At 34.6% G+C, this 17,800-nt stretch overlaps 1 protein-coding gene and 1 pseudogene across 1 annotated transcript; both read right to left on the bottom strand.

The window, feature by feature from the left end:
• Positions 1-3,204: 3,204 nt before the first annotated feature.
• Positions 3,205-5,282, bottom strand: LOC148588114 (F-box protein At4g22390-like; annotated as a pseudogene).
• Positions 5,283-14,703: 9,421 nt separating this feature from the next.
• On the bottom strand, positions 14,704-15,888 carry LOC132169419 (F-box protein CPR1-like). The gene has a single exon (XM_059580454.2). The coding sequence runs from the start codon at positions 15,859-15,861 to the stop codon at positions 14,704-14,706; it is 1,158 nt and encodes a 385-aa protein (XP_059436437.2). The 5' UTR covers positions 15,862-15,888.
• Between the last annotated feature and the right edge of the window lie 1,912 nt (positions 15,889-17,800).

Raw genomic sequence — 17,800 nt, 5'->3', positions numbered from 1 at the left:
TGATCATATGTTGACTCTTTGTTTTTGATGCATGGATAATATGATAATGAACTTTAAAAGAAAAAAGATTTCCCATGTCTTTATAAGTAGGGCTCTGTAGATCAGCCGCTGTCGCCCACCGGCCGTAAATCATCCATCACTGCACCGATGACGAGCCGCCATCAACAACCGGCGGCCGGTAGACGGCAAGAAATCTCCCTACTAACATTAGGTCAGTTGGTAGGCAAAATGAATTTTTTGAAATTGGGTTTTGAACCGAACCGAACCGAACCGTTAGTGTTGTTATATATAGGTGACGCAGGAGAATGATAATAATAAAGAAGACTTATTATTTATGCTTTAGTTTTCTTTTTTCAATAAGGATTGAGTTTTTTCTTTCCTATCAAGATTGTTTTCCTATTAGGATTTGTTTTCATTTTCTAATTAGGTGTACTTTTCCTCTTCCTTTTCCTTGTTAATTTAGAAGATGCTTAGCCTATATAAAGGTATTTAGTCTTTGTTATTTTTCAATCCAGTTTATACTATGAATTAAATTTAAATCTTTCAGAGTTATTTCTTAGTTTGCTTATTTGGGGCATTTATGAATTTTCTCTTCCCTATTTGTTATTCTTCTCTTCCTGAATTCCATTTTCTATCTTCAAATCTTAGTTCTTGCCGCTTTTATACGCTGTCAGAGCAATCTTAGTTCTGCTCGGCGTCAATAAGGTTGTGCAGATCGGCCGCCTACTGCCCACCGGCCGCATATCGTCTATCACCGCATCGATGACGAGTCGCCATTGACAGCCGGCGGCCGGTAGACGGCAAGAAATCTCCCTACTGACATCAGGTCGATCTGTAGGTGAAATAAATTTTTTGAAATCGGGTTTCGAACCGAACCGAACCGTTAGTATTGTTATTATATATATATATATATATATATATATATATATATATATAATCAAAATGACACCGTTTTGTGTCAACGTTCTCTCAAGCTCCAAAACTCTCGTTCTTGATCTCTTAGTCTCTCTTGCCAAAGTGAGTTTAAAATAGTTACCGAATTTTATTTTTTTGGTCTTTAATTTTTTGGTTAGAGTGCATTAACCTGCTACACACTTTCTGCACATTTTTTCTGAAAGTAAATGTCTTATCTTTATTTTATTTTATTTTATTTTTTCTTCTGAGAACAAGTTAGAGCTATCATAACATGTGTGTGTCAGTTTGTGTATTAGTGATAGCATGCCGTGTGTACAAAAAGCTCTTTGTTTTTAAATTATTTAGTTTGTATAGAAGTTTTCTAGTTAATATGCAACCAAAGAGCCTTTTTTTTTTTTTCCTTTTTTTTTTTTTTTTGTCTTCTAAGTATTGGTTTATACACAACTTTGCTTTTCCTACTTCACAATGCGAATTACGAGGCTATCTTTTAAGACATATCTTTTAAGGAAAAAACTTTCTCTGCACAAAGACTAGCTCTCTTGTCTTATACGTAGCACTTGTCTCTTTCAGTCTTTCTACAAGATAAAGCTCTCTCACCCTCATCCGCGTTTGCTATTTTCAAGTAAGAACCAGCTATTTTTTTCCTTTCTATTTTGCGATCTGCTAGCCCATCGCCACCACTAGTCATAACCTCTCCACCCCACAAAGCAGCAACTTAGAAGCTTATTTTGTCGTCAATCAGAGAACAGGCTAACCGGAGCTCTCTCTCTCTCTCTTTCTAATTAGTTACCGACTGCTACCTTCACCAAATAATCGGTGACAGTAATGGTCGAGATAGACAAAGTCGAGATGAAATCAGTGAAATTACCGACTTCACCAACAATGTCGGGACGGTAGGCGGAAAACCTCCAACCGTCACCGATTCCCCCGATACCCACCCCCATATATCATCCAAAATATAACACTCTTTAGTGAGATTTTCATTTTCATTATCCATAATTTTTCTTTGTTACTAAAGAGAAAAATAGAGATATTTGCTACTCGATTTTTCATCTTCTTCAATTTGAGAAAACGGTTGTTCATTTGATCTTCGTTACTTAATTGAAATTGCGTCCTTAACAAAGATTGAAGCTATAGTCTAATCCTGGGAGGTTGCTTGTCAAGAAATTCGATTGCACTGAGTTATACAGTCCGGGAGGCACGAAATCAACCTTTGAAGATAACGCTCTTGCGTGATTTTATAGTATATTATGAGATTTTTCTATACTCTACTTTCATCTCTTGTATTTTATTTATTTTATTAATTGTTAATATTCATATTGTAATTATTTTATATTAATGAGAATTTGTACACCATCCAAATTATTTCTAACAATTATGTCGTGTGTTGGATTTGAGTTGTGTTGAAACAAAATATATAAGACTTTATAGGTCAACACTAACACTAACACTGGCATCACAAACACACAATGATAGGGATAAGATTAGAGTTAGATAGTTTTAAGAGTTGAGTTGGAAGAGAATTCCAACTTATTAAAATCATATTATTTAATAATAAGATTAAGTTATTATGATTAGAGTTATTTGAATTTGAATATTAGAACTTTAGGCGTTCATGAGAATTAATTAGACGTATGTTTTTGTGATTTGTCTCCACCCTAATTGTAGTTCATTATCAATACTATTTTCATTCCCATTTCTACATTCGTCCACTATTCATCCCTTTTTTCATAAAAAATCACCTATCACACAATAGCAAAAACTACTGATAAAACAAACTAAACATGATTTATGGGTTCAGGAAAAAAAAAAAAAGAAAAAAAGGATTACCTTTGAACTTAGATTCATTCTTCTAACAAAATATCTTAAAAGTCCAAGTCCTAACAACAAAAATACTTGGAGTCAAGCCAAAACAATCGTGCAAGTATTTGCAACATATACTAAAGAATAAATTCTCTCTCTCTCTCTCTCTCTCTCTCTTTTCTTTAATGTTTTCATTCAATTTGAGGACAAGATTTGATATAAAGTATCCATTATTGATTGAACTATCACCATGCTGGCATGGCTTGATTTTCAGATATGCAAAATAATTGCAATCAAAAGATATATAATAGAGTAATGCTAAAAAGAATTATGTATTCTACCAAGTATTCAATAACCAATGGATCAAAATCCAATAATAATTTATCATAAATTTAATGGTAATTTTAAAAGCTACATAAATTTTGAAAGGAGACAAGAAAATAGGAGAATGACAATTAACATTACTCTAAAGAGCTCATACTTATCTCATATGCATAAAGGGAAATACATAATCAAAAGATGATAGAAGAACACATTTGCATATTGTACACAATGGTCACTCTCCCCATCAAGGAGAAGGAGGCATCCCACAAGAAGAGTGAATTTCTTAAAGCAATGGAGCCTAGGAAGCTTACTAAATTTTATATCATCCCAAAAGAGTCTCCTAAAACTCCTTCATCAAAACCTCTTTGCCATCCTTTGAGAACACTACAGGCTTGTAGTAGAATGCAAGCCACTCTACCAATGTCCGATTGCTCGCCACTTCGTATTCCAACCAAATGTGATTAAATTGACAATAACCATCGCGGCAAACACAGAGCCATCCTCTCACGACCTCCAAACAGATATTTGAGTGTAATAACTGGCAAGGAAGCGCATGCACTCGGAATTTCTCAGTGGCGAGATTGAATGCGACAATGGTTTTTGCTGACTGCCCCTCTCAATGAACCACCCAACGCAAAGCACCGTTCGAGGAAGCCGGGCCTGAACAGATAAAAGAACTCAATTCCTTGTAAGGCCATTGGTCTTCTACCGTTCTACAAGAATGTGTTCTAAGACCATATACATGATCAACCCTTAGAACTGGAGAGTCATGGGGGCGCTTACCGTACTTCAGAATCCTTAAAACTTTATAATCGTCGTTGATCTGGTCGTACCCAAATGCTAATTCTAAATCAAAATCATTAGAATTTTCAATCGGCTTAAAGGGTAATTTTTTGTATTTTCTGATTAATGGGTTCCAAATCAACTTTTCTGAATAATCCGTCCCAGGGAAAGGTGGGGAGACAAACCGGAAAGGTGTGGAGACAAACCAGTGTTGGAAATAATTTTAGATGGTGCACAAATTCTTATTGATATAAAATAATTACAATATGAAAATTAACAATAAAATAAATAAAATACAAGAGATGAAAGTAGAGTATGGAAAGATCTCACAATGCTATAGAATCACGCAAGAGCGTTGTCCTTAAAGGTTGATTCGTGCCTCCCGGAGTGTATAACTCGGTGCGATCGGATCCTTTGACACGCAACCTCCCAGGATTAGACTATAGCGTCTAACTTCGTTAAGGATGCACTTGCAAATAACGAAGACTAGTAGAACAACCATTTGATTTTCTTGATGAAAAACCACATAGAGAAAATACAAGAAATAGAAGACAATATAGGTGGAAAAATCCACTAATTCTATGTGGCTATATTATATGTATCCAAGTAAACTAATCATAAAATATATATATATATATAAGAATATAATTTTTTTTCTTTCAAACTTATGTTGCAAAACACACATCTTCTCGTGGGATGTTGAGAAGACTTTCTTTTATAGTGCTACTCTTTGTTTGAAAAAAGATAACGTAAGCTTTGTATAAAACTTGATAGGAATTTAATACCAACCGTCATAAGGTATAAAGAGTCCCAACTATAAAACTTGTTCTCAAAAACCCATAAAAACTTGAGAACTCTAACAGTCACTAACGGTAAGGAAAAATAAATGGGTTAATGACAAATGGTCAAAACAATATTTAATGACTTGTAAACAATGTTAATGACCAAACGGTTACAAACCAAAAATGGCTAAAAGCTGAATTTTTTCTTTCTCATAAAAACTCATGAAGATAATATTAAATGATAAAATGTTTTTAAATGACTAAAAAATTAATGTTTGTAACAAATATTACAACAACCAGGCCGTTGCAGCAGCCTACAATTGCGGTGGCTATTGTTGTTTTAGTTTGAAGATAGAGCCGGAAGATCTTCACCGGTTCATTCCAATCAACCGGAATGTTTAGAAATGTTTGGATAGAGTGATCATCGTCCGGAATGTTTGGAATGTCGGAGAAGTTTAGAATGTATAAATCTTTTTCCATATTACTATACGGTGACGTCTCTGCAATGAGAGTGTGTTCTATGTTGTTCTCGATGGAACAACGGAGGTGCAGGTTGATGAAATATGGGCCGTTGATTAACGCAAACAATGGTTTCGAAACGCATTGGAAACGTAGCAGCAGCTTCACTTGCAGCCGGAGAAGTATTTCGGTGATGAGATCGTACGGTGTCGTCATCTTTTGGAGATGGAGAGTAAATTCCTTCTTCAGTGTTTGTGTGAAGCTGTGGCGGCCGAGGATGTTAGGGTTGAAAATATGTGCTGATAGGTTGGTTTCCTAGTTATGATCCTCTACATTTTTCAACCTACGTTTTTTAAATTTTAACCATTATTTTTTGAATCATATCATTCAAATTTTAACAGCCTAGTATTTTATCAACTAATTGATTTTTTGAAGTACTTCAAAAGATTGTAGTTTTTTTTTTATTATTATTATTTTTTTTATAAATTTATTTATTATGTCTCATTTAATAATAATAAAAAAACTGAAAGATTTCAATATAAAAAATAGGGTTAGTTATTAAAAAAAAAAAAGAAAAAAAAAAAAAGAAAGGGTTAAATGACTTTATTTTTACCCACCTGAGTTTTAATTTGTATCACAAATGGTATCCTCTAAGTACTTACAATGGCTTAGCCATTTCTTATTTTTATTTATAATAGATAAGCAAAACACAAAAAAACTCATCTGGGTTTGATTATGCATTTCAAATGCATAATACATTCATATTGCATTTGTGAACAGTGTACTACTACATGTAGCTGCAACTATTCACACATCCATCTCATTAATATATTATTTATCTCTCAACGTCTTTCTTTTCCCAAAATTTTCTCATATTATTTCTCTTTCCATGTCTTTCTTTTCCCAAAAGTTGAAAAATGTGATTTTTAAGAAAATACAATCCTTATAAAAATAAAATAAAAAGAAATCATATTTAAATGATATAAAAAAAATAGATAATATGATGTATGTTGTCGTTTAAAACTCATTTGTTAAGTCCCCAAGGGGGTAGCTTAATCGGCTGTGAATCACGCTTCATGAAGCAGAGGTCACTAGTTCGAATCCCTATCTCCCTTCCCTTGTGTGAACATGTAAAAAAAAAAAAAAAAAAAAAACCTAATTAGCTAAACTAGATAAAGTGAGTTTTGATTAGAGATTTTGCATAAAAATATACGTAAACCAATATTTTTTTTTGAAACATACTATACTCATTCATTGATAAAAGTTGCGAGCCTAAAACTCTTATAAACAGAGCAAAAAGCTCTAAAGTAAATCATAGCCAAAGCTACAGATACAGTCATCAACAATAGACCAAATCAACCATAACACAGCATCCGCTAACCTATGACTAATCATCACGTTTAAAAATCAGATCTGCATCAAACAGACACCATCTAATGTATAGGTAGCGCTTATTCCTCGGCCTTGAGAGCAAAACCCCCAAACCGATACTCATCCTCCTCGACCCAAAGGCCAGGATAAAGTTCACATCCATAACCCATGGGTTTGAACTAGTAATAACGGGCAGCAACCGGGCATAACAAAGTAGGAGGAGAGGACCTTATTACAAGCAAAAAGAAAAAAACCATACAGGAAAATAAAGGGAACAGTAAAACAAATGCAGGAAAAGAAATTACAGAAAAACAAAAATATAGGGAAACAAATACGAAAAACACACAAAGCGGGTCACGGCAGCCGGAGGAGGCCGATCGCGAGCTGGCCGGAAACCGCCGTGGAAGGTGGCATAAAAAGCTTGGCGCGGGAGGGGCGTGTGAAAAGACCCGACAGCGAGCGGTGAGCGGCGAAGCGGGCACAGAGGAGATCGGCGATACACACAAACAAATAGGGAGGGGGAGAGTTTGAGTGAAAAGTTTGAGTAAACCAATATGAATGCTCTTATTGGATAAAAGGTAAAAATAAAGTCATTAAACCACATGGGGGCAAAATGTATTTAACCCTAAAAAAAAACATTGTATAGCAGTAGTTATATAACAGATACTTTCTCCCAAATACTCGTGTCCAAATAAAATGGCAGTGTTACGAGTCTAATAATAGAGATATTTTAGGATTAAAATACTTAGAGATAATAAGTTATTTTTATGGAATGAGATTTAGAATTTAAATAAGTTATGCAGATATATCAAATGATTATATAATGATTAATGATTATGTGATATACGATTCTGATTTCCAAAGTATAAACTATCTAATGATAATATTTTTATTAAATGACACAATAACTTGTACCATATGATTATATCATACGATAAAATGATTAACAATAATATCAAATAGTTCTTATTATTTACTATATATATATATATATATATATATATATATATATACACACACACACATATGCATAAATAACAAAAAACAAAGGTGAAAAATTCTAAATAGATAAATATCACAATTTTATGCGGAATTAACAGATATATATCAAAACAAACATTCACCAAAATATGAATAATCACACACAAAGATTTTGGTGACGAAGAGGAAACCTTTTAGAAAACGTTCTAAAAGTAAAACCTCTTCGGGGCAGCCAAACCCAGGAAATCACTATCAAAAGATTATCCAGAGATTACAGACACTAGGAACACTTACAACCCTTTGCAAGACCTTGACTCTGTAAGATCGACAAGCCTCCAACTTGTCTCCTCGCTCACAATCTTCTTCAACGTGATTCTCCTTTATCGGACCCTTCCGATAGACTTCAATTAAGCACACAATCAATACTAACAAAAATCTTCTAAGAGGAATCAATTTGGCTCACAACAAAATAATCACTCAAGCACAGCCTCACACGAAGTCTCTGGGGGTGAAAATTCGTGCTTCTCTCTTCTATAATGATGTATATATACCCTCGACAAAACCCTAGACCTAACCCACTTAAAATCATGTTTTTGGGCCTAAAACTTACGGGGTGTCCGGACACGGCTTCGCGGAGCAAGATTTTAGTTTCTGGAAATGAGGTTTGGACCCGGGGAATTGCGGTCCGGACCCGGCCTGTCCAGTCTTCATCAACAGCTCCGATCGATGGGCGTTTGTGGTCCGATTGAGCTGAAATTTTGCAGGGACGTTCATAACACATGAATCTACATTATGAACGGTGGAGATTGGATTCTGAGCATTCTATATCAGTGTTTGAGCCGTGAACAGTAATATCTATATTTTGGAACTGAATTAAGCCAACACAAGAACTAACAAACTCCCCCTTTGGCATTTCAGTGACAAAACCAAAATGTCGAGCCAATCCCATCATCTCCCCATATTTACTCCCCCTTTTTGTCACAGAATGACAAAAGGTCTTCATGTTTCCTGAAACACTTCACAAAATACATCAAGGCATATGTGGAACAAGAAGACATAAATAAAACTCATGATAACAAAATGACGTAGAATGCGTGATTATAAAGAAACATCAGCAAAACTCCCCCTCAATGTATGACTCAGTTATCAACAGAAAACTGGAAATGCAAAGCATGTTTCTCCCCCTTAAAAGTTAAATGAACACACATGATAACACATCAATGACTCATGTATTGCACAATGAATATCCAAACATGCTCCAAATATGCAAGATATACATGAGACTAGAAATGGCTAGAAACTCATATTGCTTAACCCAAGCCGAGAAAATGTTCCATTCAACCTATGCTTGTGTGGTGTGTGGGTAAGCCATCCAAAGAGAAAAATTTTCAATTTACAAAATGAGGAGAAAGTTTCACCACCATGAGGTTTTGACAAGTATATCAAATCAAAAGTCAAACCTTATCATACTAGGGCCTAGCCACTCTCATCCTATACAATTCTCTTTGTAAAATATTTTGCACAAGTTTGACACAGTGAAATAAATTCCTTTTGGAATATGATCTTTTGATTTTATTTGTTTCACTATTTTGTTTATTTTTCTCTTTGAGAAAGTGTCCTTAAACTTTTGGTGCTTATCACAACAGAGAAAGCAGGAATTTTTAAGCCCTAGGTTCAATTAGCATATGGTCAATTTGAAAAATATGACTAGTCAAAAACCTCATATGGCTACCTAACAGACCTCACAAATAAAGTGAAACAAAACCTCAATTTAAGCTTAACTGTGCACAAGAGATAAAGCATAGGCAAACAGTACCACATAAGCTCAGGCTTTAGGTAACCACAAAAACAAGTCCATTGACACAAATTTTCATCTCATACATATTAAGAACATTCCAAGACGTAAGGAATTAAATTCATAAAAAGCAACATGAGAAATTAATGAACTATCTAGGTGCATAAGACAAAATAAAGAAAAGAAAGAAAAAAAACAACCAAAGTAAAATATTTTTGTCTTTTTGTTATTTTTCACAAAAGAAATGCACACAAACAAAATACAATTTCAAAACAAAATAAAACAAAAATGCAATGAAAAACGAAAAAATAACATGCTCTAGGATATGCAAAGATATGCAAGAAAAACAATCCTAGACATGCTCTAGGATATGGAAAGATATGGAAGAAAAACAATCCTAGACATGTGGGTGACTCACCTAACATAAGGTGAGATCATCACCACTCCCCCTCAAGGGGTGAATGGTATCATCCTTCCTAACCCAAACTTGAGAAATCTTAGGTCTAGACTTATGACTTTGCTTAAACTTATCTAGCCTAGATAGCACTTCTCTCATCATTATGACCAAACCCTCACTTTCTTTCCTAGAATAGGAATTTTTATTTATATGCACATGAGGTTTCAAATTAAAACAGTGAGGTCGAATGTGACCCACTTTGCCACAGTGATGACATGTAGGGACAAACCTTTGTGAAGGTAATTTCCTAGGAGGATGCACAACTCTAGGTGTAGGGCAAGATGCTTGAGGCTCAATGTAGATTTTCTTACCTTTATTACCTTGAGGAGTCGGAGCAACTACTTGCTTTTCTTCACTTGAAGATTTTTCTACTTTCACTGGTTTAACAAAAACAGTCTTTGAAGTAGAAGCACGGTTAGAAGACAAAGAAGTAGTTTTATCAAATCCTAAGCCAGATCTGTCGCTAGATTGCTTTTGAATATGCAACATTTTATCAAGCTTTTCACTAGAGAATTTACTCAAGTGATTTCTAGATGCAATCAGATCATTTTGAAGGGATTTATTTTTAGCAATTAACACATGATTTTCAGATTTGAGAGTATTGCAAACAACATGTGAATCACTCAAAGATTTCAACAAATTATCCCTTTCAAGCTCAAGATTCTTAAAATCCTTAACAATTTTCAAGTTAGTATTTCTAAGCATAGAAAACTTTTTCATTAAATTGTTAAAGGAGTTTTGAAGATCATTAACCCTATTTGATTCATTATCAGGGGCAGACTGAACATCTGATTGATTAGAATCATCAGAATCATAAGATGCACCAAAAGCCATATAATTAGGAGTTTCTTCCTCATCAGTGTCACTCAATGTAATATTGAAAGCTTTTTGACCTTTTGGCTTATTACTCTTGAGGTTAGCACAATCCTTTTGCACATGACCATAGCCAGAACACTCATAACATTTTGGACCACGTGGGTCTCTTTCATTTCTACCCTGAGTACTCTCTTTTTGTTTTCCAAATTTCTTGGAAATTCTATGTTCATTCCTAAAATACCTTCTAGCTATCAATGCAAGTTCCTCATCATCTGGTGAATCCTCATCAGATAACTCATCAGAGTTCTTCCTAAGAGTTCTAAGGGCAATATCCTTATTTTTCCTAGGTTGAGGCAAGGAAAACTTATAAGTTTGAAGAGCACCAACTGACTCTTCTATCCTCATGGTATTAAGATCAGTGCATGACTCAATAGCAGTTACCTTCATTCTGAATCTTTCAGGGAGGGATCTCATAACTTTTCTAATAAGCTTAGTGTCAGAAACTTTCTTTCCTAAATTTATCATGGAATTTCTAATTTCACTAAGTTTACCAAAAAATTCATAGAATGTCTCATCCTCTAACATTTTAATATCCTCAAACTGAGAAACTAACATTTGAAGTTTTGAAGCTTTAACAAGATTAGTTCCTTCATACGTAGTTTCTAGGATCTCCCATGCATCCTTGGCACTATCACAATTTGAAATTCTGGAGAACTCAGTTTGTGAAATTGCCAAGCATAGAGCATTCATAGCTTTGTCATTCGCCATACGAGTTTGTTTTTCAACATTAGACCATTCAGCTGTCAGCTTATCTGGAGCTTTAAATCCAGATTCAATGACATGCCAAACATCTATAGATTTTAAGAAAAATCTCATACGGGATTTCCAATAGCCATAATTTGATCCATCAAAATTAGGCACAGTGTTAAGGGTTTGAGACATCTTAAACAATAAACAAAAATCACACTCAGGAATTTAATCCTTCACAGAGTGAACCCGCTCTGATACCAATTGAAAAATTCTAAATAGATAAATATCACAATTTTATGCGGAATTAACAGATATATATCAAAACAAACATTCACCAAAATATGAATAATCACACACAAAGATTTTGGTGACGAAGAGGAAACCTTTTAGAAAACGTTCTAAAAGTAAAACCTCTCCGGGGCAGCCAAACCCAGGAAATCACTATCAAAAGATTATCCAGAGATTACAGACACTAGGAACACTTACAACCCTTTGCAAGACCTTGACTCTGTAAGATCGACAAGCCTCCAACTTGTCTCCTCGCTCACAATTTTCTTCAACGTGATTCTCCTTTACCGGACCCTTTCGATAGACTTCAATTAAGCACATAATCAATACTAACAAAAATCCTCTAAGAGGAATCAATTTGGCTCACAACAAAATAATCACTCAAGCACAGCCTCACACGAAGTCTCTGGGGGTGAAAATTCGTGCTTCTCTCTTCTATAATGATGTATATATACCCCCGACAAAACCCTAGACCTAACCCACTTAAAATCATGTTTTTGGGCCTAAAACTTACGGGGTGTCCGGACATGTTAATGGGCGGTCCGGACACAGCTTCGCGGAGCAAGATTTTAGTTTCTGGAAATAAGGTCCGGACCCGGGGAATTGCGGTCCGGACCCGGCCTGTCCAGTCTTCATCAACAGCTCCGATCGATGTGTGTTTGTGGTCCGATTGAGCTGAAATTTTGCAGGGACGTTCATAACACATGAATCTACATTATGAACGGTGGAGATTGGATTCTGAGTATTCTATATCAGTGTTTGAGCCGTGAACAGTAACATCTGTATTTTGGAACTGAATTAAGCCAACACAAGAACTAACAAAAGGTATATAATATATTTATTATTATTGAGTAATGTTAACTATATATTGTTATTTGTTACTTAATAAAAAATATGCGAGTCGAGCCTAATTAGTGAGGCGAGCCTTATACGAGCTTGCTCACGCACGAGCTTAGTCGAGTAGAACCGAGCTTGCTTTGTTTGATATTTGAGTCAGAATTCATGTTTACGAACGTTTCATTTAATATTCGAGTCGAGCTTATGTGAGTCGAGCCCGAGCTTACTTGCGAGCGGCTTGCTCTCTTAACCCCCCTAAATATTTCCGTTTTGGTTTGAGTCTTAAATCTTTAGCTTTATAATCAAACATGATACTAATTGTTTTATATATTGCCATAACTTCTTCTTCTTTTTATTTATTTTTTATTTATTATTTTTTTTAAAAGTAAAAAAAAGAAAAAATCAGAGGGGTCGATTAGAGCAACTATTATACTTGGACATGACTATAGTAGTACCAACTCGTTGGAAACTGCACAAGAAGGGCCTAGACGATTAGAGTCTTAGGCATTTTTTCAAGTCCGATTGAGTTATAGCCTGACCCAACTCTATCAGGACATTTGTAGGATAAAAAAGGGTTAATACTAATCGGGTTTAAAAATTTTTATTACCGGAGTCGAACACCACCCTAATACTTGTGTAACCACAGAAGAATTTCCTTGAGATATATCGCCATAACTTACTTATTGTTTTTCATGACTATGCACTTTTACAGTTCACAAGTCTTTTACATGATCCGAAATTTTTTAGCAAAACAAACATTATTTAAGTGATGTGAGATGATAAATGGGGGTTACTAATTGGAAAATTTTTATTTATTTTTTATTTTTTATAATTTCAGAATTTTTTAGATCATGGCTTTTTTTCTCGAGTCATGTTGACTCTCTGCGGATGAAGGGCTCTTCACCATGGCGAAAAACTTCCTTTTACTGAGCTCAGTCAGGAATGCTGTAAATGATGTTGATCGATATTAAAATTAAGGGTAATAATTTGTGTTCGTATGTTAGGTTTGGGTCGTGTGAAGACATATGTATAAGACTATATCGGTCAACTCTAACCTTCTAATTTTGTATTGAATTTGTATCGGAGTTCTCGGGTCATATCAAAAATTGGCTGTCATTATGTCATGTGTCTGTTGTGCATCGATTTGAAGCAATGTATATAAGACTATATCGGTTAACACCCACACTAACACTGTTACAATGGCATCACAAACACATAATGATAGAGATAAGATTAGAGTTAGATAGGTTTAATAGTTGAGTTGGAATAGAATTCCAACTTATTAATATCAGATTATTTAATAATAAGATTAAGTTATTAGGATTAGAGTTATTTGAATTTGAATATATATTAGAACTTTCGGTATTATCACTTTAGGCTTTATCTAGTTATATTTATATTTAAGGACCATTTGGTTATATATTAATGAGAATCAGAGAATAAATTAGGCGTATGTCTTTGTAGTTTGTCTCCGGCCCTAATTGGAGTTCATTATCAATGCCATTTTCATTCTCATTTCCACATTCATTCACTATTCATCCCTTTTTCATCAGAAATTACCTATCATACAATAGCATAAACTATTGATAAAATCACGATCTCATTCAATTTGAGGACAAGATTTGATACAAAGTATCCATTTAATTAACTATCACCATGCATGTTGGCATGGCTTGATTTTCCAATATGCAAAATAATTGCAGCCAAAAGATATATAATTTTTTTTTTTTGAGCTAAAAAGTGGAATTTTCATTGATACTCAAAGAGGAAATACAGATTGCTCTAGAGCAAGGAGTTCCTGAATACAAGCTGGTGATTCAATGACCCACACATTATCCATGATTTGTTTCATCCCCATTCTCGCAAGCTCATGGGCTGGCCGATTTGCCTCCCTGCTAACATATGCGATTTTCCATTGAGAAATATATTGTAATTGGTACGAATGTAGTTGATAAGATGACCCTTCCTGCTTCAGTCTGGCACCCCTGAGTTTACTGCATCGACCACTGTCATAGCATCTCCCACAAAATGGACCTGTTCGTAACCCATGTCGTTGCTTCTAGTACTGCCATAGCTTTGGCAGCTGCTGGTTCTACGTGATCCGTCGAGTGAGACATTTGATAAAAGAATACTTGTATTCTCCCAAGTATTTAATAACCATTAGATCATGATCTAATAATAATTTATTATAAATTCAATGGTAATTTTAAATGTTATATCAATTTTAGAAGGACGTACACAAAAAAGACATTAAGATTACTCTAAAAAGCTCATACTTCTCTCATATGCATAAAGGAAAATACATAATCAAAAGATAATAGAAGAACACATGTGCATTGAACTCAATGGTCACTGTCCCCATCAAGGAGAAGGAGGCTTCCCACAAGAAGAGTGTATTTCTTAAAGTATTTGAGCCTACTGCTAAGCGTATTATCTTTTATGTCATCCCAAAAGCATCTCCTAAAACTCTCCTTCATAAAAACCTCTTTGCCGTCCTTTGAGAACACTAAAGGCTTGCAGTAGATAGGAGTCTCCCCCAATGTATCAAGTGGTGTCCAACTGCTCACCACTCCGTACTCCTTCATCACCCAAACGCGTGTAAATCTACAATCATAATCGCTGCAAACACAAAGCCATCCTCTCAAGACATCCAAACATATATTATTTGATTGTAATAATGGGCAAGGAAGCGCATGTACTCGGAATTTCTCAGTGGCGAGATCGAATGCGACAATGGTACTTAGTGACCGCCCCTCCACACGAACCACCCAATGCAAAGCACCGTTCGAGGAAACTGGGCCTGAAAAAATAAACGAACCCAATTCCTTGTAAGGCCATTGGTCTTCTACTATTCTCCACGAATGTGTTCTAAGACTATACACATGATCAACCTTTCTTAGAACTTGCGGGTGATTGCGGTACTTCAGAATCCTTAAAACCTTGTAGTCGTCGTTGACGTGGTCGTACCCAAATGCTAATTCTAATTCATAATTATCAGAATTTTCAACCGGCTTAAAGGGTAATTTTTTGTATTTTCTGATTAATGGGTTCCAAATCACAGTTTCACTGGGATCAATGGGATTGATGTTTCTGTATAATCCGCTACAGAGAGAGGTGTGGAGGCAAACCAGGCCGTTGCAGCAGCCTATAATTGCAGTGTCAAGTTTTATTTTAGTTGGAAGGGAGAATGGCTGGAAGATTTTCACCGGTGGAGCCCAATCAAGATCATCGTCGGAAATGTTTGGAATGTCGGAAAAGTTTAGAGCATAGAAATCTGGACGGCAGAAATCTCTTGGCATATTACTGTACGGTGTCTCCTCTGCAATGAGAGTGCGTTCTCTGTTGTTCTCGATGGAACGACGGAGGTGCATGTTGATGAAATATGGGCCGTTGATTAACGCGAACAATGGCTTCGAAACGCATTGAAAACGTAGCAGCGGCTTCACTTGTAGCCGGAAAAGTATTTCGGTGATGATATCTTTCGGAAGCGGCGTCATCATCTTTTGGAGATGGAGAGTAAATTCCTTCTTCAGTGTTTTTGTGAAGCTGTGGCGGCCGAGGGTGTTAGGGTTGAAAATATGTACGTGCTGATAGGTTGGTTTCCTAGTTATGATCCTCTACATTTTTCAACCTACGTTTTCTAAATTTTAACCATTATTTTTTGAATCATATAATTCAAATTTTAACATCCTAATATTTTATCAACTTCAAAAGATTTTAGTTTTTAGTTATTTATTTATTTATTATGTCTCATTTAATAATAATAAAAAAAAACTGAAGAATTCAATATAAAAAATACGGTTATATATATATATATATATATATATATATATATATATATATATAAAAGGTTAAATACATTTTGTCCCCCTATGATTTAACGACTTTATTTTTACCCACCCGAGTTTTAATTTGTATCACAAATGGTACCCCACTTATTTGGGGAAGTGTTAGGGAGCCAAACAAATGAAACCAGAAAAATTTTTAAACTGACGTGGTAGACCGTGAGTGATAGACGAGGGAGAGAGAATTACATTTTTTTAATTTAAAAACCTTTGTCACGTTAGTTTGAAAATTTTTCTGGGTTTGTTTGGCTCTCTAGCACTTTTCCATGCACTAATTTATGGGTAAAAAGTAAAAATAAGTCATTAAACCACATGGTTGAAAAATGTATTTAACCCTTAAAAAAAAAAAAAAAACATTGTATAGCCGTAGATGTATAACAGATACTTTCTCCCAAATACTCTTGTGTGTCCAGATAAAATGTTATGGTTGCGGTGTTACAAGTCTAATAATAGAAGTATTTTAGGATTAAAATACTTAGAGATAATAAGTTACTTTATAGAATGAGATTTAGAATTTAAATATTAGAGATAATATGTTATCATTAAAAGTAGTTTATTTCTATTACTCTTTTATATCTACTATGCGTTGTAAGTCTCTATTTAAAAAGATTGAGACCAAATTCATTAATGAAATTAAACAAAGATTATTATAATTTAGCTCTTTAGTTGATTTTGGAGTTTTTAAGGTTCCTCGAATTAACCTTATTTAACATGAGCGATATTCAATTTGATCATTTAACATTTTTATTTATTTTTTATTTCTCTTCAAGATAACAATGAAATATATATTTATATATAAAGAACATCATTGGATTCATAGTGAATTTTTTTTATTGTTAAATTTTTTAGATAAATGATAGTTTAACATGGTATCAGATTCAATTTACCCTATTTCAATTAAATATTATATGTGTTAATAATTAAATTAATCTATTTCTAGCTATCAACTTAAGCTTTTGAGATAAGTAATAATTTAACACGAGTTACAGAAGAAGAGGAAGAAGAAGAAAGGAGGAGGAGGAGAGATGGCATATGGGAAATAGGGAATGGTTAATGTAGATAAGTAAAATTGTTATTTTTTAACCGCGTTTTTTTGAGTGGATAGAGTTTTCCTCCAAATTGGGTTGGAGGGTATACATGAGGTTTTATTGTTTTAATAAAATTTATTTCAACTTTGTCTCAGCTATTAAAAAAAAATGTGTTTTTCACATGTTCACAGGACACATGTCACTTTCAATAGACTAAGTTGAATGAAATTCTTCCAACCCAGTTTGAAAGAAAACTCTGGGACTAGCTAGGTCCCCTAGAATTCCCTTACAATTTGAGTTTCTCAAAATTTTAAATTTGGCCGTTTATTACATCTATAGGTTAAAAAACATACCACGTGTTTTTGTCATATAGAGGACGCATCTAATCTAAACTCATTTCCCTGTTTATCGCTGTCTTCCGCCGCTTCATCCCATTCACCAGATGGCAAAAATGCAGCGTTTGTACAGATCTCTCTGGGCTTTAAGCTTCCCCTAGCCACAATTTGTATCACTTTAGGCTTTATCTATTTGTATTTTTATTTAAGGACCATTTGGTTATTAATGAT

Source organism: Corylus avellana, chromosome 1, assembly GCF_965113065.1.
Source record: "Corylus avellana chromosome 1, dhCorAvel1.hap1.2, whole genome shotgun sequence".
NCBI lineage: Eukaryota > Viridiplantae > Streptophyta > Magnoliopsida > Fagales > Betulaceae > Corylus > Corylus avellana.
Note: the sequence above shows the minus strand (reverse complement) of the source record. Positions and strands in the feature narration are given on the sequence as shown.